The sequence below is a fragment of the Gallus gallus genome, chromosome 2, assembly GCF_016699485.2.
Source record: "Gallus gallus isolate bGalGal1 chromosome 2, bGalGal1.mat.broiler.GRCg7b, whole genome shotgun sequence".
In the NCBI taxonomy this organism is placed as follows: Eukaryota; Metazoa; Chordata; class Aves; order Galliformes; family Phasianidae; genus Gallus; species Gallus gallus.
In genome coordinates this window covers 62,921,876-62,948,082 of record NC_052533.1, presented here as the reverse complement: position 1 = coordinate 62,948,082, position 26,207 = coordinate 62,921,876, and the positions used below count along the sequence as shown (strand labels likewise).

The 26,207-nt window shown below is 41.9% G+C and overlaps 2 protein-coding genes across 2 annotated transcripts in view; one reads left to right on the top strand and one right to left on the bottom strand.

Moving 5' to 3' along the window:
- GCM2 (glial cells missing homolog 2) overlaps positions 1 to 3,897 on the bottom strand; it is a 7,056-nt gene extending 3,159 nt beyond the window's left edge. Inside the window, exons 1-4 of the mRNA NM_001008480.3 lie at positions 3,847 to 3,897; positions 2,100 to 2,352; positions 1,618 to 1,730; positions 62 to 187 (exon numbers count right to left, since the gene is read on the bottom strand). Coding sequence (NP_001008480.1) covers positions 62 to 187; positions 1,618 to 1,730; positions 2,100 to 2,352; positions 3,847 to 3,888 — 534 coding nt within the window. The 5' untranslated portion in view covers positions 3,889 to 3,897. The remainder of the gene's footprint in view (positions 1 to 61; positions 188 to 1,617; positions 1,731 to 2,099; positions 2,353 to 3,846) is intronic.
- SYCP2L (synaptonemal complex protein 2 like) lies at positions 3,893 to 26,207 on the top strand. Its single transcript, XM_046930429.1, has 35 exons — positions 3,893 to 4,440; positions 4,755 to 4,821; positions 5,090 to 5,227; positions 5,335 to 6,481; positions 6,674 to 6,758; positions 7,785 to 7,809; positions 8,288 to 8,373; positions 8,489 to 8,577; positions 8,788 to 8,822; positions 9,595 to 9,737; positions 10,163 to 10,215; positions 10,558 to 10,603; positions 11,393 to 11,485; positions 11,571 to 11,631; positions 12,422 to 12,570; positions 13,363 to 13,420; positions 13,776 to 13,894; positions 14,336 to 14,411; positions 14,499 to 14,616; positions 15,161 to 15,206; positions 15,580 to 15,644; positions 16,593 to 16,641; positions 17,040 to 17,095; positions 17,870 to 18,015; positions 18,202 to 18,251; positions 18,914 to 19,010; positions 19,696 to 19,787; positions 19,945 to 20,002; positions 22,074 to 22,205; positions 22,700 to 22,821; positions 23,693 to 23,787; positions 24,722 to 24,821; positions 24,899 to 24,957; positions 25,362 to 25,431; positions 25,970 to 26,207. The coding sequence occupies exons 4-35, from the start codon at positions 6,423 to 6,425 to the stop codon at positions 26,027 to 26,029; spliced, it is 2,592 nt and encodes an 863-aa protein (XP_046786385.1). The 5' UTR covers positions 3,893 to 4,440; positions 4,755 to 4,821; positions 5,090 to 5,227; positions 5,335 to 6,422; the 3' UTR covers positions 26,030 to 26,207.

The following is a 26,207-nucleotide window of genomic DNA, read 5'->3' as shown; positions in this document are numbered from 1 at the left end:
CCCTGGACTTCCCAGTATGTACTTCTGACAACTTTTTAACTGACTCAAAACCTTGACTTACCTGTGTGTTTAGAAGTCTCTTTTTCTGGGAATTCTGAGAAGAAAACATTTGCTTCTTAATTGCACTTCGTCTTGCCTCTGCCTCCAATTTACTCTCTGGTCTAGGGTGGTCGTGGACTCCTTTAGCCTGAATAAGGATTATCAAAGAATGATATATGAACTTCAAGCGGGTAAGAGAAAAAAAATGCAGTAATAAAATGAGAGGTATCCATTATATAACCGACAGTCTTGCACAAGAGAGCTCAGAGGAGAAACTAAAGAACAAGAAAGGAATACATTTAAAAATAAATTAATAAAACTCAATTGTGACTCACAGGTAGAGAAAAGGAAGAACTGAGGGAGGAGAAGCCAGTAATTACTGCAGAGCTGTGAAACAGAATGATGAAGGAGCAAAGGCACTACCCTTGTCTAGGGCATTCAGAAGTAGCTGAAGGGGTGGTGGTGGGAAAGTGGCATGAATTGAGTTTAATTGGTTTTCTGCACTCAGTTCTGCTTGATAACATCCACCGCTAAAATGACAACAGTAGGCTTTAAAGAGCTCTCTCTCTACTTTAAAACAGTGACCACCTTCTTGAAGGAGACTGAGATACACACCCATGAAAGCCATTGAAAGGTCTGCTATTGAAATATCTGTGAATACACAGACCTATGTATCCAAAGCTATATTCACATATGATAAAACAATGTATGCCGCATGCAGTTACCCATTACGCTTTTCTAAGTAGATCTTCACGTAGTCCCTAATACAAACTAGGAAACTTAAAACTGCTTTTAAAATGCCGTCGTTTCTCAGATAGAAGTTAAATTCTAAGTGAGAAAGTATCAGCAATTTTGATAAAGATCTTTCCAGTCTTTGCATTTGTACAACAGCATATCTCATTAACAGGAATGATAAATAACAGGTGAGAATTTGGAGATGTCATCAGTTTGCTTCCATTTACTGACTGGAAGAACAGAGTTCACCGGAGTCTGGGTCATGGAAAAAAACAACAACAACACATTCAGCAGAAAATGTCATCCCAAAACAGAAGCTTTTTTTCTGAGGTTTTGGTCCTCACATGGCTTTAAAAACAAAAGCAAGACATCAACGTGAAGTTACAAAACAATTTTCTAAATATGGGGGTTTTTTTCCAAGCAAGTTTTAAAATCCTTTTAAAAAAAATGTAATTTTCCACGTGAAGCAAAATTTTTATATTTGATCTTAAGCAATTTAAGTGAGACTTTCCTCATTTGTTAATTTTCATAGAAAATTAGTCCTAGGTCCTTGGCGAGGTTCAGTCATCAGACACATGGCAAGGTGTAGGACAAACCCTTTGTTCCTGTTTGTGTAATGTAATCAAAAGAATTTTAGACATCTGTAATGATATTATAGCAAAGATGGAAAATGTTAACACTCCCAAGGTACTGCTTTTTTAAAAATACAGCCAATTGTTACTGTTTTATTTGTTATGGTCATGTTTATAATACAAAGAAATCCAGGCATAGACCAGAACTCCACTATGTTCACTCTGTCCATGTACTTATATGTATATATAACATGAAATGTGTGCTTTTTACCTGAAAAAATATTGCTTTGCCATCCAGCCTCCAGAAGTTGGTGACAGGATAGCCACTGTGCCCACGGCAAGGGATGAGCTGGAGGGCTGCATTGCAGTTTGGACAGGCTTTCTCTGCAAGTACAGGTAGGGAAAACACTGGTTTGGAGGGAAGGCAGAGTGCAAGTAGAGCGAGTCCTTCACTGAAATTCACACTGAGGTATGATAGTTCAGTAAACAAGATGCAGAGTACCAAACGTAACTGAATGGTAAGGACTAGAGCTGCATACTTAATGAAAGCTAGTGATTGACAGCATCGTAGGCCCATTTGTCCTTAGTTATTTACAGGCAGACATTGACAAAATCTGGAACTAAATATACCCCTCACACTCTTCGCAATGCATGCAAACGCGCGATTCGTGCAAAGCAGGCTTTCAAGAAGGCAAGGCTGATTCAGAAATCAGGCCTAGCTGAGGGAATTAGGTCCCCTATGTCCCCACTGACTTTGCTGCTTCTGCCGCGCCTTGTCACAGATGGCGGGCCGCAGCTGCAGCCTGGCACCTCCGGGCAGGGCACAGCTCCCCGCGCACACCACGACCCCCAGGCAGGACTTCTTCAGGATCTGGCAGTTGTGGTTGTTGGTGTTGCGCATGGCCCAGCCGCTCAGGTGCCGCTGTGCATTCTTCTCCTCGCTGGAGTAGATGAGGCGCACGTAGCCGTCCGGCCACTCTTGGAAGGCATCGAAGCGCTCGGGCTCCTGTGACAGGGAGAGCAAAGGGGCGTGAGCAGGAGGGGAGGCTTCATGGCGGCTGAGCTATGCTCTCTGGTGACAGTGACAGGACCCAAGAGAACAGCATGGAGCTGCATCACAAGAGGGTCAGGTTGGGGGTTAGCAAAAGGTTCTTCACCAGAGGGGTGGTGGGCATGGAACAGGCTCCTCAGGGCAGTGGGCACAGCCCCAAGTGTTGGAGTTCAGGGAGTGTACGGGCAGCGCTCTCAGACATTGGGTTGGATTTGGGTAGTCCTGTGTGGAACTGGGAGTTGGATTTCAGGATCCTCATGCATCCCTTCCAACTCAGCCTGTTTTGTGATGGTGCCACCTTGGGGTTTTGTCCCAGGGCCTCATTCTATGACCTCTCAAGCAGCAAATTTGGAAACAGCAGAAAAGTATTTTTTAAAGAATAGCTTATTCAGAAAGATCCTGTAACAAGAGAAATGCAGCCTAAGCTTCCACGCCTCAGGAGCCATTCTCTTTTTGCATGATTTCTTCTCATAAAGAGCGGTGAGGCAGCGGCACAGGCTGCCCAGAGAGGTGGTGGAGTCATTGTCCCTGGAGGTGCTCAAGAACCGTGTGGATGTGGCATCAAGGGACATGGCTTAGGGGGCATCATGAGGATGGGTTGGCTCTTGGACTAGATGAGCTTAATGGGTTTTCCAACCTTAATGATTCTGCGATGACCAGTAATAAGAAGGTCTCTTGTCACCTGTGCCCCTACACAGCGAGGTTTGTCCAGCTGTTGGACACCGCCTCATTACCAGCACTCCCTGGCTGCCCACCACCTGTGTGCTCACTGTGGGGCTGTGTACCTAAAGACCAAAAGCTTTAAGGTTTAGTTGGGCAATAGTTGCTTGAAGGGCATCTATAGCAAGCTGAACAAGGAAAGAAAAGAACAAACAAAACAACGCACAACCAACCACTGAAAAAACATATATTCCACTGTATGAGTAGCAGTGGATGTCACCAGCTTCTTGGCATTCCTAATCAAAATGGAGTTGCCATAAAAATTAAGTAATGCCTAGTACTTTTAAACTCCAAACACAGCATAAATAACAATTTCCTGCAGCATTCCTTTAACACATGTATACAGCACATGTGAGTGATCCCAGTGAATCCAGGTGTTTGCGGAATTAACCCATTCTGCAATTGCATGCTACGTGTAAAATTAAACACACGATGAAAAATGCGTGGGTTGAAAACATATCAGGAGCTTACAAACAGGGGGAAACAATGATCCGAATACTCATTTCCAAATACTTTCAAATTAGATGTGTGCAAACAGGTACGACATCCAGATGGCTTGGGCGATATCAGCAGAAAACAGTCAACCTAAGATTCTTTGGACGCACTTTTAACAGGGGAAAGAGAGAGAAGGAGGGTTGGTTTTAGGGGCTCACACACAGCTGGATAAGTCTGTGTATCAAACCACCGTGTCCCACCCGCAGCTATGCCCCGATCCCTCCCCCCCGGTACCTGCGGCAGCTTAGGGTCGTTGATGTCCCAGGTAAGCTTCATGCTGGAGGCAGCGGCGGGCGGCGGCTCCCGCTTTTATCGCCTCGGGGCGGCCCGCATCTCCCGCCCGGCCCCCGGGGGCGGCCCTGGGGGTGCTGGGGAGAGAAGGGGGCTCCCCGCCGGGCATGGGGGGAGGTCTGGAGCCCCCCGATATCACCAGAGCGGTGAGGGGCTGCTTGGAGCGGCCCTGGGGGTTGGTTTTGCTGCGGGTTGGAAACTCTCCCTCCGAGAGAGCCATCGTGGTAATCAGCGGGTTGCAGCTTATTGGGAAGTTACATACATTGGTTATTTAGGGGTGAAAAGCAGACGATGCGCCTTCTGTTTAAAAAAGGGGGGGGGGGGAATTGTTTTCAGTCCTCAGAAACAGAAAGGTAAAATAAAAACGTGTGTGATGCCCTGGAGACGCTGGGTGTTTCGTTCTCCCGTAATGCTTTAAACGATCCCACCTGGCCAAGGGCTTTTCTCGTTCGCTCCCCTTCCCCTGGGGAAGGTACTCCATCTCCCTCTCTATCGCTAAATAAAGACGGCTTACGCTCCCACCGAGAAGGGAAGCAGGTACGGTTTGAAGAGTAGTGGCTGCGAGCGAGGAGGATTTTAGCTGCGGGGCTGGGGACGGGTCAGCCCCTCTCCTGGAGCGCCGGGACCCGGAGCCCTGCGGAGCGCAGACGGTCGCTCGCCCCGGGTGGTGGGTGGGGAGCAGTCCGGGCCGGGAATCCGTGGGTCTCGGGGGCTCTCAGAAGATGCTGAAATTTCGTTTAGGAGGTAAAATGAGCTTTGGGGGAAAGATAGGAGGAGCTGAAAGTTTGTCGGGTTTTGTGCAGAGAAGTTTTATTTTTCTTAATTGTGGGTGCTTTCTCTTATTTTCAAAGAAAGGAAAACAGTGAAGAACGGTGTAGAGGGATAAGCAGCAACATGGCAGCCCATGCAGAAGACTACGTAAGGAGCTTTTAAATACATCTTTAGCTTTATTTTGCAAATACCTACCTGTATATACTTAAAGGTGCGTTCTTTCATGAAAGCAGCAGCACTCAGAGCTGTCAGTCATTTAATGGAAATAAAGACATAAGTAAATATAGAAAAAGTCTTCAATTCTCCAACTTTATAAGTAGCGTTGTGAGTGTTCTCTCTTAATTGGTCCCCCACAGTGCTTCAAATACTTGCCTGTGTTAAATCTCTGCTGTGTTTGTTTCCCCTGTCTCTATAGCTCGAATCGCTGCTCATTGATGCCTTTAAGGGGAAGGGGTACCAGAAGATAAGTGACCTGTTGCAAGAGAAAGAAACAGATACACTGCAGAAGTACAGCAACTCTCTCCTTAGCCAGCTTGACAAAGCACTGAGAAGGGTGAGTATCACAGCTTGTGTACCAGAGCTGATCTTAACCACCCTGTAATACTGTGTCTATTACCCATGGAGTGGGATGACAGAGCATGGCTCCATGTCTTTCCACAGGAGCTAGACAGGAATGACTTCCATAACGTGTCCCTGCTGCTGAAGTGTATCCAGCTCTACTTCAAGAGTGACCTCCAACAGGGGACGAGCTTGTTTGTTGAGCAAGGACTTGTAGAAAAGATGAGTATAACACCCTAAGCAAGTTTCTAATGTGACCTAGAGTTGCTTATATCAGGGGAAAGGATTTGTAGTGAGAGCTAGAACATGGATTATATAGTTCTGCCAAAAGTATTTTTTTCCAGATATATTTCATGAGCTGAGTGAGGAAAATCTTTTACCTTCCTGACATCATTTTCAACGCAAAAACTAATATTATGGATGTACCTATCACCTGACTTAACAGGACTGTGATTATTTTTTTAAGCTGACAGAGGAGGGAGAGAATGAGTTGATGAAGCTCATCTGTGGAATAATAGAAATATAGTAAATAGTAGAAATATAATATTTAATATTACAATAGAATAAATTTGTGAAATAATAGAAATGTTCTATTTAAACTTCAAGTGCTGCAGCAAAATACTATATTAGTAATGGAACTGATGAGCAATTTTGTGCTTTTATAACTTTAAAACCTGGATATACTCTCTAAGCAGGCCTGCTTTTAAGTTTAGTGCAGCAGCTGCATTTAATTTGTAACTGTATTTTCTCTAATCGGCATAGTGCTGCTTTCAGCTGGCATCAGCTGTAGCAGAAGAAAGGCAGCTGTGTCTGAGGTGAATGATGCCAGGCTCTGATAGGCTGTGTCCAGGAGTCCTCAGCCCAACTCACTGCACCAATGCTTTGCAATGATGCTTTCTGGGGATATGGTTGCCCAAAATTGCTTTTTAGAGAGAACATTAACCAATTCTTGCTTGTCTGAGCTTTGTACCTCCACTGAAGCATACATTTGTAGTGACTCCTAGGTGTGTGATACTGTTCAGTGTCTTGGGTAGCATGTACTGATAACATATAAAAGCAAAAGCTTGGAAAATCTCTTATGTGTTATTTTACTTCCAGAACATCTGGAGCAGGTAATTTTGTCGCAGCTGCATGCCAAGGCAGTCTCAGGCACCAAGAGTAGGTGCCTTGTGACTGGAAAGGAGAGGGATATGGGGAGGAAAAGCAGTACAAGTGCTTCTGAGTGCTGTGAGAGTGGCAATGTGTGCAGGTGGCTAACAAACCTCAGCTCCTTCATAGCTTGTGGCTTTTAATACAGTACAGGGCTGTAAAATACAGGAGTTGAGACCAGTTCTGTGTGCATAAGTTTTGCTGTAGATACATGTAGTGTAAGGTTTACTAGCTTGTCTTGCAAGGCTTTAACTGATTCTCTTAATTTTTACATGGTATCTTGGTTTGAAAGAGCAAGAATGTTTGTGATCCTCATCGACCCTACTGAAAATAGTTTTTTGATGGTACTTCTGGAAGACTTCTTTGACTCTGCATTGGTATGTGCATGTACTAAAGGGAATAGAAGGGCTGTCTTTATTGTACAAGATAGACATCATTCACGAACAGTTTTCTACCAGGTGCAAATGCTTTTGCTGGGGTGGTTCTGGCTGTTTGTCCCTGTGCTGTTTGAAACAAATGATTTGCTTATAAAGACTGATTTGTTATTTAGTTATTATTTACAGTATTCATAACTTTAAGCTTACTGCAGCACTCACATTCCAGTAAGGAAACTGCTCTAGATCTCACTGTCTGCACACACACTCTTGGGTATGTGTGTGAATCACTTGTGTGTGTGCAGGCATCAGCCTAGCTGGTTGTCTTTACTTGCTAGAGCCATGTATGCTCTGACTGTGAGAATTAGTTAAACTGCTTATGACTTGTTAGCTGTTGCTGGCTACAGCTTGATTTTATTTTATTTATTTAATTTTTTTAAGGAGATGGTAACATATATTTAAGCAAAATCAGGCTTTCGTATTCCTCCTTGAAATTATACAAAAGGCTCCATAGATAAATTATTTGTTAGTTTGATGATGATAGTTAGTTTGTCTTTCTGGCCCATTTCTTCTATATATTTTCACTGTGGAGGGTGAGGTGATGGTTCTATGTGTTTCTTTTTGTTATGTTTTGTTTTTATTTTTTTTCAAGCTACTCAATGCTCTTTAGGTGCTGCCTGCAGCAATACTTGTAGCTGAAATATGCAAACATAAATAGTATTGTTATGCAAGGGTTCCTATATGTGCACCAGAATGTGCTGGGATGTGGGCTTTGCAAGAATCAGAGAGTGCTGCTGAATTCCATGGGGGATTGGGTGCTCTGCTCCTCTGTGCTCTGTATGATGCAGGGTGAACATATGTGAGAGCTGTCCTAGGTGGCAGTGCTTTAATGGGTGTGGGTGCAGGAATGTTTTAGCTCATTTCAGCCCCTGAGAGGTGTGATTGGTAGGGACATAAGCACCGAGGCACTTTGACTACTGCAGTTCTCGAGTTGCTGTGTGTTAATGGGAACTTCCTTTCTTTCATTAGGTGATTTGCAAGTGCAGTAATGAAGGTCAGTATTTGTTATTTTTCCATTCCTATGTCTTCTGAATCTCAGCCTCAGAAGCACATTTCTCAGTGCTGTTTGAACTTTCTATCTCTACTCTCCTCTTCCTCCTCCTCCTCCCTGGAACATATACTTTAAAACCTCCTCCCAGTTTCCTTCCAGTTCGTGTTTGTTAATGTATACCAGAGCACAAAACACCTTCCTTTTTTTATTTTCCATATGCTAGCTGTGGTACCTCGTTTAAATGGCCATCATCAAGTATTTCACTCAGCAAGTGATCCTGCTGAAAGGATGCCAACCTACATGCCATCCCTTTGTAGACCAGCATGATAACTGCTGCCCTGTAAGCTCTGTTTAAAGCTGAATCCATGACTGGGATAGTTTTACTACTTTGAAGAACACTGCAAACTGATGTTGTCTCATCTCTCTTTCATGCAAATGTTATGCTCGTTGCTAACTGTAGCCTTGCAAACTCTTTTCATAGGGAAGAAGCAGCTGGTGAACTTGTTTCTGCCTGAGCTAGGGCGTCTGGTGACAGAAGCAGGCATTTGCTGTGCTCTGCGGCAGGAGGTAAGGCCCATGCTTTGAGAAGAAAACATAGGTGAGTGTGTGTGACCAAATAAGTGTGAGAAGTATCTAACTGGTTTCTTTCTGTCCCTGCTCCATCCTCTACTGGGGTTGAAAGGCTTTGAGGACTCTCAACTCTATACTTGATAGCATCCCACGTGAGGGCAGAAAGAAACTCCCGCTGTCGGAGGAGGTGTGTTTCCTTACGTAAGTGTTTCTCCAGCAATTGCTGTTGCAGGGAAGGCAGCATTCAGTAGGGCTGCAGCACTCTCTGGCTGCATGGGTACGGATGAAGTTACTGGATTTTTCTATTGTTTTTCATGCATGATCTTTTTCATGAAGTTTATGCTTCTATTTAGTCTATTAGTCTCACTTCGGTGTATTATTTCTTCAACTTGTTTTGTTCTGTTCTTTCAGGAAGGATCTTGCAAAAACAATGCTGGAGGCTGGTGGTAAGAAGTACTTAGTGGTTATTCTTATGAAGCAAGGGTTCTCTGCCTTCATCTGCTTATTTAATGCAGATGAATTATGATTTTAAGTTATCTTCTTGTAGGCGGTTGATTTTTAGGGGAGGAAAATCAGATGGTAATTTAAGGACGTCTTTATAAAAAATGATTAGATGCAGAAATTCTGTTTTTTCTAACAATTGTTGGTGATTCTTATTAACTGATAGGAAAAGCTAAAGTGATATAAGTAGAAATGTAATGATGAAGGTAATTTCAAAGTGTGCTTGCAGTTATTCTTAAACAAAACAAACAACAACAACAACAAAAAACAACCCAACACACCCAAACTTTAACCACAGATCTTTGATGTGAGCAAACCACAGTTAAAGGAGTTTTATTACCTCCCAAGTCAAATCTTCGTTTAGTTTTCTCCTAGTCACAACACTTCTGGGGCAATGGCTGAGTCACATTGCATGTGCCACGACTGGAGTGTGGTGGCAACAAGGGTTTTCTCTCATCCTCTCCCTGGTATGCAAGAACTCCTCCCAGTGCAATTGTGTGCAATAGCTACTGGCATCCTCTGCCACCTGAGTGGGGAGGGGTGCCCACAGCTCACAAGGGCTACTGTCCTTGGCTACCTGGCACTGCCTTTTGCCTGGGTAAACCCAAACAGAGCTGAGGAATCAATTTATAGAGTGTTAGTGTAAAAGTAGCAGTACTGATCCTCTGTGTTGCTGGAGGGGAATATACTTATCCTGTGCTTATGTTTGCCATGTAGATTATGACCTTCAGGTTGCCCTTTCAGAAGCACTCTGTAGGCTAACAATAAAAAAATGGAGAGATGACCTTGTTAACCACTGGTTTGAAGATAAATATCTTGCTGAAGCTTTCAAAGAGATCAAGGATAAAGAATTTGAGACGGTGAGGGTTCTTATTTTGAAAACAACATATTTGACAAGATGGTATAGGGGCTGGTTTTGTATGAGTTCTTCCAAGGAATCAGGATGTCCTTGGAAGAAGTTCCCAAATAACTGATTTTACAAATATGAAATTACTTAGTTATTTGTGAAAGGTGTTTCTTTTTAGCCTGACAAATATAATAGAGAAGATCTCTTCTCTCTGAAGTGCTTACTTGTATGGTTTATGTTTAGAGGCTGACTGGTTATATGTTGGGTTGAACCTTCTGTAGCAACCTGAGTTTCTTTTTGCCAGTGGCCTTTGGTGCCACACCAATGAGCTAAAAGCTTTTAGCTGAGTAGAGACTATAGCTCTCCAGTAACATATCACTTTTTCCAAAGGAAGCATAGCCTGATTTTATTTTTAATAAGATGTTATTTGTCTTGAAGGACTGCAGGAAATTTCTTAACCAGCTAAATGAAAGACTTGGGGATAAAAGAAGGTAAGCTGTGAATCAGGAAACGAAACTGCAATCCACTTGAAAACTGTTGGGGAAAAGTTGTTAACTTGTGTTGCATTCCACAAAAATGATTTATATCACTGGCATGAATAATTAAGTTGTTCTTAAGAAAAGGATTTTATTCATTGTAGTAGTAGTTCTTTAGAAAATGAAAATTCATGAGGTATTACTTCCTTTTTCCCCTAATCTTCTATAAACTTCTTGAAAGTTAGCAATTTTTTTTTGAACAGTAAAATTAGTAGCTGATCTTAATGACTTCAGATCTCAGCAAGTTAGATTTTGACTGACGTTGAATGTATCATATGAAGTCTGCTTTTCTTCCAGAGTCTATTCATTTCCTTGCCTGTCTGCTTTTGCTGACGTGAACCAGGTGAGAGATAGTAATGCTGGGCTGCACTATCTACAGCACTACTGCAGTTCAAATAGTCACTTTGTGCAGAGTATGTTTCTTCATCTGATTTTTTTTTTTATTAAAGAACTTAATTTTCCAGGGTACAGCATGTAACTTTCCATTCTAGTTCAAAAGTTTGCTTGCTTGTCAATCAACTCCTAGCTTACTGCTGCTGACTTTGCTTTTGTGTCAGCCAAATGGCAGAGGCAGCACTTCTCTTCATGGTGATGACTGAAAAGTGATCTAAAATGCATCAGAAGGACTCTGATTCCTCTGGCAGGGCTCATCCCAGACTGCCAGAAAACAACATCAGCTTGATGCCCATGTCCGAGGGGTCATAGTTGCGGTTATAAATTCTCCAGATTGCTTTCTAAGTCTTCAAGTAAATTACATATTTGTGGCACTGTTCCTGACAGTTGTACCAAAACAAAACAAAGTCACTAAAGAGCTTTTTTGAAAGCTGGTACTGCTGCTTTGGCTTATCTTATGCTTAGAAATCCTGAAGGCTTCAGAGTTTTTCCTTGATGCCAACGCACAGGTATTTGCATGAGGTATTTCCTTTCACTTAGCTCTGTACAACCCTGTTCTGACTTGTTGGGTATGACTGGATGAATGGTAGGCTTGCAACTGGCAGATTGATTACAAGTTAACTTTCTGGAAAGTATACGTATGTGTATATGTCGGACAACTTTTTTTCCAATTTCATTTTGTTAAAGCGGAGAGTGATATACCAGAGGAAATGACAACACTACTGCCATGTTTTCCCAGGTAAAGAAGCCATCAGATGAGAAGCTGGACAAGTTCTGGATTGACTTCAATGCTGGCAGTCACAGTGTGACTTTCTACATAGATAGTATTGAGGTAATCAAAGCCCTGGCAACCCTGAGCTAGCCTAATGTGGCAGGTGAACGTTATATTACTGATGTGTTGGTTTTGATTCTCCAAGGGTGTTCTCTGGGACTCTGTACGGCTGCAGAAAGAAGCAGTCAGCTGTTACAGTCTGAAGGGTAAGACTTGGCCACTCACTGTACCTTCTGTTTATCCACAAGTCTGCAAGGTAAAGGGAGCCAATGTAAAATATGGGAACTCTTTGGTGATGGCGATGCCTTCCCTTCCCTGTGCTGAGTAATTTGATCACTTTGCACCAGTACTCCCTATACTGATTTGTGGCTTGTGCTTATGATGAAGACTGGGTTTTCAGTGGCCTTTCACACTGGTTGATTGACTGGTGTGAGCGAACATCTTCACTAGTCACATCAGGCTCTACAGAAATTCATTTGCTGAATGATGCCTGGGGAACAGCTACACTGTCATTAAAAGCAGAACTGTAACAGTGACTGAATGTGCACCAGGCAGGTGGAACCACCAGTGCTTCTCTAAGCCTCACCAGGCTACTGTGTGCGTAGGTGACTCTTCCATGTTGTGTCCTGCAGTGGCAGCAGAGCCACGAGGAAGAAAGGTTTGCCTGTCTTGTGGATGTACTATGCTTTCCACTTAGCATGAACTGCAAGACCATACTTGCAGTAAGGCTCTGTAAGTTGCTGAGGTAGTGAAGGGAGCAGCTTGTTCCTTGTGCCCAGTCAGGATCTATTGAGAGGGCTCATCTGTAGGTATGACGGTAATGGATGCATAATCACCTGGACCCAATGAGAAAGAAATGGATGGGCAATGTAACTGGGAATGCCATGGGCAAGGTGTGAAAGAAACTACCTAAAAATTAAAAAAAAAAAAAAGTCTTTAGGACAGTAGACTGGATGTCTTGGTCTAAAAGAGATTTGACTTTTGCTCTCCCTACAGAGGATGGTGGAGAAAAGATAGTCAAAATTTACATGAAGATACCTGCTACTCTTAACAAAACAGAAGCAACAAAGATCAAGTTACATTTCAGTGCTGAGTACGAAATCTTAAGTATACTTAAAAAAGTCCTTGGAGATGAAAAAATGATGGTAAGCTCTTAGCATCAGGTTTCTTTTTTTCTGTACTAAACTGTGTTTTATTGATTATATACTTGGCAAAAACATCAAGTGGCTTTTTTCCTACCTGTTCATTAGGTATTATTCTTCCCCTTGAGATTCTGTGGTTCTGAACATGGCTGTTCTTAACTTTGGCCTGAAAGAGTTAGTAGGTACTTCATAGGAGATGTTTCTAGGGACTCCAATTTGTGCCTTAGAAGCTGGAAAGATTAAACTGTCTTACTAATAAGTTGATTGATATGATTACTTCTGCTGGGTTTTTGAAGTAGGTAATGAAGCCTGTTGCACTTGACTGCCTTAGTTGAACTGAACTGTGAACAAGTTCTCACGCTCACTGGAAGTACTGCACAAGTAGAACAAACTGTGTCACAAGAAGCTGATAAAAAGAGAAACTACAGGACATAGATTGACTTTGTAGATAGTACTTTTAATCTAAACAGTATTTTTTTAAAAAAGCTCACTTTTGTTATAAGATAATGGGAGAACACAGGAGGGTGTTTTTCTTGTGTTATTTATCAGTTTGATAATTTCTAATACATTTGATTTATCTGCAGACCGTGGGATCTACAGAAAATCTTATGTCAGAATAAATAGTCACGGTATAGTGGCAGGGGATGAGACATTTCCAAATGGTCAGCTTAGCTAGCATCGAATGATTTCTTGTTGGTGATTAACAGTGTTAATTATACTATGAAGTAGCTAACTGAATTTGATAAAGGATTCTACTTCAAAGTCGTTTCACATGAGATTCCTTCATGCTAACAGACAAATGTGGGTGAAGAGGAGTCCATCCACACTGAGAAGCAAACCAGGCAGAATGAAGGTGATCTTTTGTCATTATTCTATTTTATGAAATTTAAGTCTTTCAATTTCAAAATGAGTATCTTTACTTGCAGTCCACTGCTTGCAATTAGCCACATTAATAAATAAATTAAAAAAAGGCAGGGGAACAACTCATGGAGATTGGATCTGTGCACTGGCAGCTACAGTGTGTTTCAGGTTTCTTGTGCCCTTGGTAGCTTAGGGTTTTTTAATGTCTCAAGATCATGCTTAGTAAGACATTTGTCTAATGGTACTGTTACACTTTTGTGTGTGTGTGCTTAAGAACAGAGGTGTGTGTGTGTGTGTGTGTGTTTAAACATCATGAAGATATTCTCATCCAGATTGTTGTTCTGCAGTGACATCTCAGTCCAATGATCTACAGAAGAGGAAAGATCCTGAAAACTCTGAAAACATGGACCCCATACCAGAAAACTTGATCTTGCAACACAACGAGCAGTTAGTGGGCACTGTACCAGTGAGTGTTTGGCGTATGGTAAAGCAGTTCTTGTCTCCTTTTTCTACTCCTCCAGTTTTTCACAGGTGTAGTTAAAACCTTCTTTCCAAAAACTTGGTTTGTACTCAGACCTGACCTATTTTTTTTTTAAACTCCACCTTTCTCATATTAATGGGAAGTCAGCCTAAATACTTGTCCCCAGATCTGAAATATTGGCAAAATGCTTAAAAAACAAAACAACAAAAAAACCCACAACTTCCCTGCCTTACAGGTTGATGATGGAATGATCTGTGGTGCTCATACTATTACTCAAATATAACTCAAAGACTTATTTGTGGCTGGCAATGTTCATGCAGCTATTGCTGGCAGTGAAATTCTGGCCTTGTAAAACAAACAAACAAAACATCAGAAAAACCCCACTTCTTTATAAATGTCCATTGCTGGTTTCATGTCTCCAAGCAGAAAACGTCTAACTCTGATGTCACCATGACTGCAGTGAACCAGCAGTCTGGCCTGGATGAAGCTGACCAAAGCTCAGGTCAGGCGTGACTCCCTTCAGTTCCTTAAGTGTGACCCAGTTAAGTGTCACCTGGGTGACATGATTCTGCTTTTGTGGGCTTTCCAGTGAAAGCAGGCAAACAAAAACATTTACTAGTAGCTCCAGAGGGTGAAGCTGTAGTTTCCTTGTCTCCTTCAGCAAACAAGTCCAAAACTCTATCTCCAAGGATGAATGCGAAGTCCAGGTAAGTGTCTTTCAGATGAGGAACTGAAAGGTGTTGGCTTTTTTTTCTCTCCCCTTACTTTGAGCTAAAGTGCATGTGATTATGAGGTTTGTTTCATCAGTTATGAAATGAAAAAAATAAATTGCTTTGCCACCCTGGTTAGCAAGGTGATGCTACCTCTCACGTATTTAATTAAATACGTGAGAATTTAATTAAAACGCAGTATAAGTGTGCACCTGTATTACAGATAGCTTAATTTCTGTTGCATTCTCAGCTCCTCAAAGACATAGCTGCTTGTAATAAGGACCACGATTTTTGTGAAAGATCATGTGAAATTGTGTCTATCTTGGTGTTACTGGTACCGTTTTTCAGAGCTGTGAAGGACAGTGTTATAGTTAATGAGTTGCTCCTCTATAGAAGAGCTGTTCTCCACATGCACAAGCTAACCCACTGCTTTAAGGCTTATTGGTACAAGTTCCTTTCCTCTTAATACCTCATGAATGGACTATCTGGGCTTTAAAACACTGTTCCCTCAGCACTGTGTTCACTCATGTATCCTCCACAGTGAGAAGCCCCAGGAAGAGAAACTCATGGAAGCATCAACACCCAAGGTAGGTTTTCCTTGATGCTCAAACAAATGAGATGAGATGTTCTGGTGGTCTTTCTACCAGGTTTATGAAATATATACATATAAACTGAAAGTTCAGAGGTTTTTGTTATACTTAGCTCTGTGCAATGAGTTCAAAGCTTCTAAACTATTTCTTTTATATCCTCGATGCCTTGACCCCCTGATTCCAGCATCAGAACTCCCATGCTTTCTGGTAGGGATGAACTATGCAGCTACAGCTAGACTGTTGCTGTGATAGGAAGACTGTTCTTTCCCTACATTCTTTACCAGACTTTAGGATGCTTTTATCAGACTTTAGGATGAATACGTGACTTTGCATATGACAGCTTTTGATCCAGTAACACTTTTCTTTTTAGAAGGTTGGTACCGTGGAAAGGAGAACCAGAATAAAAGGTTTGGTCAAGCAGAAGACTGAAGGCAGGTATGGTGCATGCACATTATGGGGTCTGGTATCCCAGGTGGTTTTATCTCATAGTTGCAAAAATGGAACATGGCTGTCATGACAGGGTCCAGTTGTTTGGTATCTCATATCCTGGAGCTCTGAGGTGGCTTTTTCTCCCTGCTGTGGCTTTGGTTGTCCAAGTTGTTTGGCTTTGGTGTGTATCCTGGTCTAATCTAGCGATTCTTAGCTTATAAGACATGCTTGGATTAATTTTTTTGATTGATCATAGATAGGAATGGAAAACTTTAGTGCAGAACGTCAACATCGCTGCATGGTCTGTCTGTGTTTTAAGATTAAGTACCTTGGTACTCCCCTTTAGAAAACAGGAGTAACAGAGTATCAGGCTGGAATGGAGAAGTGACTTAAGCACAGTCGTTCTGCTCCCTCTAGTGCTTCATCTGAAAATGAGTATTTCTTTCTAGTAAGAAATCTTCCTGAGAAGTGTGTAGTTCTTTATTCTTTTTGTCCTTTTACTTGTGAGAAACGGAGAGTATGCTGCATGCTGAGAACTAATTGTAGGACTTCTTTTAAAAGTAGCTGTTATTTGGTGAAGGAGAGAAAAATACCCTTCATTTAAATAATTAAGGGCACAAAAACTAAACAAGAGAAGTGATTAGAGAACAAATGCTTAAATTAAAACTTCCAAAAGGGAATTAAATGTTTGTTTTTTCCTTGAATGCTTCTGAACTCATCTTTTATTTATGACTTTCTCCTACCATATGCTAAGGAAGGAACAAATTTATATATATATATATACTTAATTATAGTAGATGCTGTGAGAACACTATATTTAGGCATATGACACTTATTTAACAGAGTTCATAATTAAATAGTAAACACTCATAGTTGATTTCCCCCTCCCTCGATACTTCTCAGTGCCTTTGGGTGACTGCTGATGGCAGCCTGCCACACTGTGTTGTCTTGCAGGAAGGACACCTACGACTTTGAGGTCTCAGACTCCGCAAGTCATGAGAAGGTAAAGCTGAGGCAGCTTTTAGGGGTTGTTCTGAGCTCGTGGTTCAGCAACTACCAGAGAGATTTATAGTGGGGGGGGGAATACATTTGATCACAGATGCGCAGCAAGGGTGGGCGTACTCACATAGCAAAGCAGGCAGCTTGTATTTCTCTTTAGTGTTATACTTAAGGAATGGTTTTCAGTTGTGGGGAGAATTTCTGCTACAAACTGGACACCATCCAGTCCTCTCTGCTACCACTGGGTGTCAGCATGAAATCTTGCTATGTGGTATGCTGCCTGTTGTCCTGACAGCTCCATCCAAAGTCCGTCTGGGTAGAAGTGCTCTAATTTTGGAGATTATTTTATAGAGTAAATAAACTTTAAGACGAGCATGTGTGTGTTTGGTTCTTTCTTATTAGGTTGCTGAAGCCAAAGGGAAGGTTTTTGGCAAGAAAAATTCTTTACAAAATCAGAGGTAAAAGAGCACCATTCATAAAATATTTGCTTCTTGTAAAAACTGTTCATTGCCTTAGTTAAACTGCTTTAAGTTAAGATTAGGAAGGCTATGTTATGTTTCCAAAACATTAGTTTTATAGTAAGCTAAGTAGTTCCTTACTTAGCTATCATAGCATCTGCGTATGTTGGATGTCACCAGTAGCAATGTATAAAGAGAATCTGAAGATGTCTAGATTACTAAAGAGAAAAATTACTCTTGCCTACTTCGATAACAGTAAGACTTGAACTCTTGAACTGATTTACCTTTAGAAAAATACTGAAGCCCTCTGCCTTTCATTTAGGTGCTAGATTTTTGGATATTCCCAAATAGTTACTTTCAGAAACCAAAGAAGGGAAACCTGGCAATAGAAATGCTGAGTTCTAATTATCAGTTTATCTTACTATGTTTTTGTAATTGATGAAGTACTGTTTATTTAATTTGTTAATAGTGCAACTGATAAATGAACTCATAGCGGCTGTGCATGAATAGCTTGGTGGTATCTTAGCATGTCCTGCTGTTGCTGTTTAGCTGGGAGAGGAGGCAGGAAGATGCTCCAAACCCCGTACTGGCAAAGGGCAAGTGTCTGCCCCTAGTGTTTTTAAGCAGCTTGAAATGCTTCAGATACTGCTCTGTGGGGAGGAAAAATGGGGTAATTTCCTTTGGAGGAAAGGAATGGCTGGTGAGCTTTCTGGGGAGGGGCAAAGGGAGGTGGCTGAACAGGACTCCTAATGGTATCTTTCATCTTAGTTATAGGAAGCATCTCTTCTCTGAAAGCAATAATGAAAAAACAAGCAACAGTGAGAGTGAGAAAAGCTGGATCCTCGAGTCCCAGAAAGAGACACTGCCAAAATCTCTCAACTACACCCGAAAAAGGCGCAGGGTGAGAAGGAAATTGAAAGGTAAGCTTGGTTCATATCATGCATGGTGAGCAGGTAACACTGCAGGTGAGAAAGTGGCTGGTGGTTACTTGTGGAGGAGGATTCCTTTTCCTTCCCCTGCAGCTGGCATTTTTAGCTGTGGTGCAGACCAATGGAGATGGGTCCCAGTTGCATTGCTGGTAACCGGGTAAACTTTTCTCCCCACAGTACTTCCAGTGTCATCTCCAAGCAGCAGCAATGAAAACCGGATGGAAAAGGTGAGAAGTTTTCATGCGTAGATTTAGAAACAGTATTGATGCAAAATGTGAGCAAGTGAGTGGGAGTCAATATGTTGGAATCATCTTCTCAAGCATTCTAATGAACAAATGCCAATTAGATATTGCTGACGCTGCTGGCCTGCTAGAGGCTGAGGATACAAGTTCTCTGCTTCCAGCTATAGCTTCTGGAGAGCTAGCCATGAGTTATACAGACAGGCAGCAAGTGGACCAGGCATACATAAAACACAATAAATCACAGTTGAGCAATGCCAGGCTGTTCCAGTGCCTAGCTGTTAGGTGCTGTCTCTCAAATGTTTTGAAAATGTTCCTACCTGAACACAGCAAGCATGGGAAAAGTCTCTAGAACTTGAAGCTGCACTGGAAGTTTTGATCTTTCCCTGAAAACCTTTTCTATTTTCTCTTGACTGAAAATGCTTTGATTCTGCTGCTGAAAAACTTAATCCACTCTACAACTCTACTAGCTAAATGCAGAACTTAACATGCAGATAAATTCAGGGCACAGCATTGAAGAGAGCAATCAGATCGTGTGAGGCACATTTTGATGTCTCTGATTTTATAAATTTTCAAAAATCAATCCACCCCCAAAAAACCTATTTGTACTGCTTAAAGAAAATACATACTGAGACTTGGTTTTGTTTTAGCAGGGAGCAGCAGGACAAAAAAATGAAAAGAAAGCATCAAGGAAAAAAAGTACATCCATCTCCAAGGGTGATGATTTACCTACAGTGGATCTTGCTGGTATTTCTTTTTATACTGTTGTCCAGTGTATTAGAAAAGTATTCTGTTTTCTATTTTTTTCTTCATATTTTCCTCATAAATATTCTGCCTGGTAACACTTCCTGTAGTAGCTGCAAGGCCTGGGTATTGTTCATAGGTGAAGTCCCTTGAGCAGAGAGAGCAGCAGCTGGGGCTGTTGATCTGGTTTCTGGGGAAAGGATATGCTGGGTTTGTGCTACCTTACCCCATCCAGACTGCTCTGCTACCTGTATTTAAGTGCCCAAGTATTGTTTCTTGGAAGGAAAAAAAAAATAGATCCCCTCAAGCATTATATTTTAAATCTTTAGGGGAAAAAAAATCAAATGTGGATATTAATACAAAGGTTGCCTATGAATTGGCATTTTTGTCTGTGTTGTAAAGCAAGTACTGAACACAGGCAGACTGTGGCTTGTATTTCAGGTTTGTATACACCTGGTTGAGCTTTCTTCTCTATTATGCAGTGCTGATTAACTTAAAAACAACTATATCTTAATGGTAGTTCATGTACATGCTAAAAGAATCGATGCTCATGGTAAAGATACACACAGCATCTATGCTAGTATGCATGGAGCTCCACCCATGAAGTATGGCTGATGTTGCCCATACATCATGGTGAATCTGGTTGCAGACAGGGGAGGCTGAATCCTTTGGCTACCCTCTCACACAGGTGAGGTGCCATCAGAGGAGCCCAAAGGCACGTGGCAGCCATTGGATGTGTCTATGGAGGAGCACTCTGGTGTGGAAGAGGAGGCGACACAGGTTCTGTATGCAGTGCTTGAGTTCCACCCAACCTGCCCTCAGCCTGCTTCTGATCTGCAGGCCATCCATGTACTGTGTTGTTTTGCTTCATCTGCAGCTCCTGGCAGCTTGCCTGCCTCCTGGGTGCTGCCTTATTTTCTTTTCCATCTCTCCTTAGAAGTTTCACGATGTGTCTGAAGAGACAAGAGAAGAAAGCTTTAAGCGGAAGGACTTGGGTATGTTGGTCTCAGTGATGTGGGAGACTTGGTTAAAAAGCAGAAAGGGATGTCGAAGGAGTTTTCCATTTCTTTCAAAGGCCAATAAGCACTGAGGTTTTTTGACATTTAAAGGATGCTTTTTGCACAGGAAATAGGTTCAGTTTTTATGTTTTCAGTATTGTGGTTGGCTATAGCAAGATGCTTTTTATGTAAATTCTTAAATTCATCACCGCATGGGAACTGTTGAGTCATGGCCTGAACCACTGATTGATCACCTGGGATCACTGAGTCAGCTCTGGGAGCACAGGTGAAGGCAATTTACCTGTGTGACTGGAAGGGGTGGAGTCTGGCTGCACCTTTCTTAGACCCCATTTAAGGGCTGACTGCCACTGGGGAAGAATCTCTGGTTGGAGATCCCTCCCATGTGGAGTTTTTCCCCACAAGTCTAGATCTTTGGAGACAGGTGAGCGTTTCTTTCCTGTCTGTCCCTTTGCCAGTCTACTCCTGTATTGCCTTTCTGCCACACTAATCTTTCCAACTGTAACAAGCACTAACTCTTGAAGGTCTTTTCCAACCTAGATGACTCTCTAACTCTTAAATCCTTACTTTGATTACAGGGGAACTGCTAGTGTAGCTGGTCAGAGCTTGGAGACTTACAAACTAGTAACGTGGGAGTAAATATATGAAATAAGCAAAAGAATAAACCCCAAATCTGATGGTTTGGAGGTGTAGTGCAACTGTAATTTAAAAACAGATGACACATTCAGAAAGCTCTTGACTTTCTTTTCACATAATAATGTAGGCATAGGCAGTGATTATGAAGCGCATGGTAGATGGTGACTTGCACTGATGCTCACCAAAGTTGTAGCTTTCTTAGGTAACAGTGGCATTTAAGGACTTGAAGTGAAACTGAACTTGCACAGACTAACTCAAAACTGCTGCACAATGTCCTCGTTTTTGTAAACAACTGAACTTCATGAAAGTCAAGCAGCAATGGGCTGACTTCATCCTATTACTGTTGATGCAACTCTGAGAACAACTGTTCTAAAGCTATGGTTGGGAATATGACCTGTGTTACTGAAGTGTAGACTTTTGGGCAAAAGCACTCTCCCTCTCAGAGGGTGGCATGTTCATATTGTCAGTAAGTCTCCTATCTGTCTAGCACTTGCAGATTACACCTTCACTGTGTTAATGCTTCTACAGAAGTTTGGGGGAACATAACTTTTGAAGGTTTGTTCTTGATAACTGCTTACTGCACAATGTTATGGTTGGAGAAAAGCTGATGCTATATAAAGGCAAAAGTAGGGTTCTGTTCAGAAATGTCAGGTGTGGTCTCTGATTGCATCTTATCACATACTTAGTGGAGCCTAAAACCTACCCTGTGCTGCTGCAGCATGCTCCTCATGGCTGTGCTGTCCCCTCACCCTGGGCTCCACTGCCTTCCTGATCTCTGCCCTTGGAGGCTCCAAGAAGCTCAACCACAGGCACCTCACTGAGCTCAGAGAAAAGCAATAAAAAAAGTCACCTCTCACTCTGAATGTGCAAGTTTGACTTAAATACAGGCTGCCTCTTCCTGCTGTGATTCCCAAGGGTGCTCTTAAGCTAAAAGCAATTGTACAGCAAGGTTTTGAAGATCTGGAAGAAGCAGCTGTTATGGATGTTTCATCTTTCTCTCTCTGTATTTATTATTTATCTATGTATTTATTTTTTAATTTTTAAAGTAGCAGATGGAATTGCTTAGAAACAACTGAGCATAAAGAGATTGTGAGCTTGGGCTGGAAAAGGGAAGAGTTTTTCTTGGCTAGAATAGGAGGACAAGAAATGAAATAATCTCTGAGATGGAAATACAGTAGTTCTCTAATTAGCTTCATAGTACGGTCTGGTTGACCCCTTTTGTAAGGGGAGAAGACTTGCTGGTCAAATCTTGTGTTCTGTCCTGTGGAAGTGTGATGTCACACTAAAATGAAGTTGTCTGTTTTTCTGCAGTATTGGTAATTCTAGTAGTGTTTTTTGCTTGTGTATCTGGTAGGCACAGCTACATGACTCCTGGTAAAGAACAGAAGAACTGAAACCTCTCCCTTTCTTCTAGAGGCATTAAGTGGCACTGTTGTGAAGAAGCCCAGGTTTTTCAATTGGGAAACAAAGCACTTGTCCTCTGAGTCACCCTTTAAACCAAATAAACTTTCAAACTCAGTTGAGAAGGAAGAGGAGATCAAAAGAGGTAAAGTCAAATTGGCACCTAAGGTGAAATATTGAAATGTTTTCAGCTTTTTTTTATTGGTAGACATCAGGGTCATGTGAAAGCTTGAGGGGGGAGAGAGAGATCTGGAGGGATGATATTCTCTCCAACAGTCAGTGTAGCAGAAGGCCTCTCTTACGATTTGTTCATTGGACGCCATGTATTTGGAAGTGTGAATAAGGAAATCTGGGGTTCCTAACCACCATCTGCTCAGGTAGTAGTGCTTTCTAGTCTTTCTGAATAGTGATTGTCAAGAGTAATTGAAAGTAACTTCTCTTATAGAAAGCATACAGGTCATGGACAAACAAACTGTACTGATTGGATAACTGACCTCTGTCATCTTGCATTGTTATCTGGAAATATGCTGCTCCATGATAATGAATGTTGTTGTTTACATCTCCCTGCAGTATCATATGGGTTTTTTCCCCACTAAGGTTTCCCAGCATGGTACTAACCAGGCACATGCTTTCTTGTAGGTCAGGAAACGGTTGATGTGAATACTGCATTTCTTTCCAAGATACAGCATGAAGATATTGGTGATTCAGGAGTGATTGCTGTATTTGAAAGCTTTACCAACCAGTTAAAGCAACTCTTCTGGGTAACTTGCACTTTCTTAACATGTATGCCTTGGGTGGTGTTTTAGCTGCAGCACCTGTTGGTTTGAAGCTCTTTGAACACTTTCAGTAGCCCCTGTAGTAGCCTCAGAAGTGCTACAGGAAGGGTGAGGAGTAAATAAAGGAAACTTTAATCAGGTTCTTCCTTTTTTTCCTCATTTCTGTGTTGGAAAATAAGTTTGGCGGGTTTTTTTTTTTTTGAGGCACTTTGCATACTCTCTTTAGAGGGAAAGGATCAAAGTTTTTTTTAAAAGAAACTCAGAATAGTTACAGTGTGCCTAAATCTGGGACATAAATAGTTGCCCTCGTGGACAAAAATTAGAAATACAAAAGCTTAGTTTTAGAGCACAGAGCACTTAAGCTCAGCATAAAAACCTCCATAGATTTCTCATAATGGAAAAAAATAATGCAGACTGCAGCTAGTCACTGAAATGTGTAGATCCACAAGAGCATGTTGGTATCTCTGAGATCAGTGGTTTGCAGAGGTGGTGGTTTCTCATTGAGTAGTTTGTGTGCTGCATATTGTTGGTTCACTCACAGTATGGACATACTTGAGATGCAGTGTGGGGGACCAACTGTTACTGTCAATTTAGCTTTAATGAGTAATGATGGCATAAAACCAAGTCTCGTATGAGAGGATGCTATCAGAAAATCTTGTTATAAACCTTTAAGCTAGGCTCTTATCCTATCGGATTTATGCTGGATTTACACTTTGTACCATGCAGCAATTATGGGGGTTTTGTATTTTTTTTTAATGATGTCAGTGTGTGTGTTCATGGAAATGTCTTGCAAACTGGGTTTTTAGGATTGGGATTGTACCACATGTCTGCTCCTAATGGTGTATCCTGTGGTCAGTCCAGGTACAAAGAGATGGAGATGTCTGCACAGAACATGCTGAGGACTTCTGAAAAGAACGTTTCTGCTCTGCTGAAGGAGATTCACAAGTGCAGGTGAAGTGTCTGCTGAATGGAAATGTCTCCAGCTCCATACAAACTCTGATTTCTTAGAAAGAAATCTTTTTTTGTAAGAGGGCCTGACCTCTATGGTTTTTAAGGCAAAATGGATTGTCTCTCTTTCTTCTTTTCTGTGAAGAGAGTTTCAGAAGCATGGCTTCGTTCCTCTTCTCTTGTGGAGGTTCAGGGGATGGTTGATTTCAGTGCAAAGAATGCTTGAGCTAGGAGTGGCTGATAAAACTATTGACGACTTGTTGTCATCACTGTTCATATATCTGTTAAAAATCCTTCTTATTCTTAGTAGCTTCTGTTGCTACGTTTCAAGAGTGAAGGAAGGAGACAGGCTGATTTACTTAAAGAAGTGGGGGAGAAGTACTAATGGGGGCTATTTATTCAAGCCTTGTTATAAAGCCATTTATGTAGGTTGTCTCCATATGCATGAGAAAAAAGGCAGCTAAAGGACTTTACAGGCAGTTGCCCAATGGGGTTTGTCTGCTTTGTGCACTGATGGATTTCTCAGATGGGAGAGGTATTCATAATTGGGTACAACACTTAAGTATTTGCTATAAGCAAAATAAAGACACGACTTAAGTTGCATGTAAGCCTATCAAAGCTCAGTATCTGCTACACTTTCTGGGAGTTAGGTTAAGCATACTACGAAATAATAGCCTTTGTTTAATAATTGCACTGGGAGCCCTGTGTTATGCTCTGTGCTGAGCCCCAGTACCAGCATGTAGCTAACCATGCCTCTGATTTGGTGTGGTACAGCTATTTGTGTGTTCTGAGAGCAAACCTTCCTTGCTACTTCCAGCACGGACATTAGTGTTTGACTATAGGTGGATTATGTGCTGAAGGCAGAGCATGGGGATGTCCACAGCTTTGCTCTCCTACACCCTGAAGTGTTGAACTTGTCTTTATTTTCTATCGCTAGACTGAACAAGCTGGAAACCTTCAAGAAGATTGTTATGGAGGAGCTTGCCAGCCTTGAGAAAGATACTCAGATTTTGAGGAACATGGAGAAGGATGCAGTGGTGTGTAGTACTCCTCTTGTGCCATCTCCTAGAGTGCCCCTTCCAAATTAATGGGGTTTTCTTTGGGCTCCTTTTAGGATTTCTGGGATGCACAGTTGCAGAAACTGAATTCTTTCTGCAACCAGCAGAAGCAAAGGTATGCATTTACCAGTTGTCCAACCTACTCACGGGTCCTCTGGTGGTTGAAGTCCACCTGAAGGTGGTGTGGCACCTCCACTTGGTGTTCATTGACAGTCTTTGCATCCCATGAGGACCTTTAAACTGGCACTGGGACTCAGGGAGGGACTCTGCATGGGAAGTTGTGCATGATGGGCATGCACTTTGAGAGGTCGAGGTCTGGGATGGGATGCACATCACCTCTATATAGGGATCAAAGGAGGTGATACTCTTCTGTGTAAAAAATGCTGATGGTACCAGTGTTGGGCACAAAGCTGCAAAAAGGAAAATCCTAAGTTTTGTTTTTATTGGTAAATATCACTGTTTTATCTCTAAGCAATAGGTGCCTCACAAGCAACTCATCTCAGCTTACTTTCCCCACAGAATTCAGTCTGTTGACTCAGCCCTGGGTGAGACAGCTGAGAGTTTTGCCAGTACAATTGTCAACACCCCAGTAAGTGCCATTTTTGTTTAAAACTGAGTGCTAAATTGCACAGAGAAGGTTCTTATTGGTTTTGTTATGACTGGTTTAATTGGGGAAATGGGAGGGAAAGCAAAGTGGCTGAAAATCACTTGCCTAAGGGAGAAGATGAGGGCAAAGACCATCATGTTGGTAATACTTCTCCTCAGTACATACCTTGAGGGATTTCTCTGTCCATGGGTTGTTTTAGTGTTGTTAGGGATCCTTGTAGCTAGCTGGGGAGAAGCTTCCTTTATGAGCACTGAACTACTCAGGATATGGGGATACAGAATTGCCCCTGGTGAAGGGACTGGAAGAGCAGCAACCATATGAGGCATCAATGGAGAGGTTACAGTTGCACCACGGGAGCTGCTCATCCTGCAGCACCTTATTCCAGGCTAGGTATTAGGCAATTAAAAGCTGAATTTAAGTACTCTTCTCATCTCTCTGCAACCTTCTTATCATACATAACGTGAAAACTTGTATAAACTTCTTGAAGTGTTTTTTTCTTACCTTTTTTTCTCCTCTACAGCACAATGTCTCAATGAAGAGTGCAGTAGAGAATGGTGTGTTTGTTGTTCCTTCTGACTAGCGGCCCTTGGATTCACTGGAGGTTCCAGTGTTTGAAAATGCAGAGAAGGTGGTCCTGTGAAGGAGATGTTAATCTATTTTAAATGGGAAGAAAAATGAGGAGAGAGAAAATAACATTGATAATGAGTTTTTTGTTGTTTTGTTTAAAAACAGCATATGCTGGTTTTGGAATTGTTCAG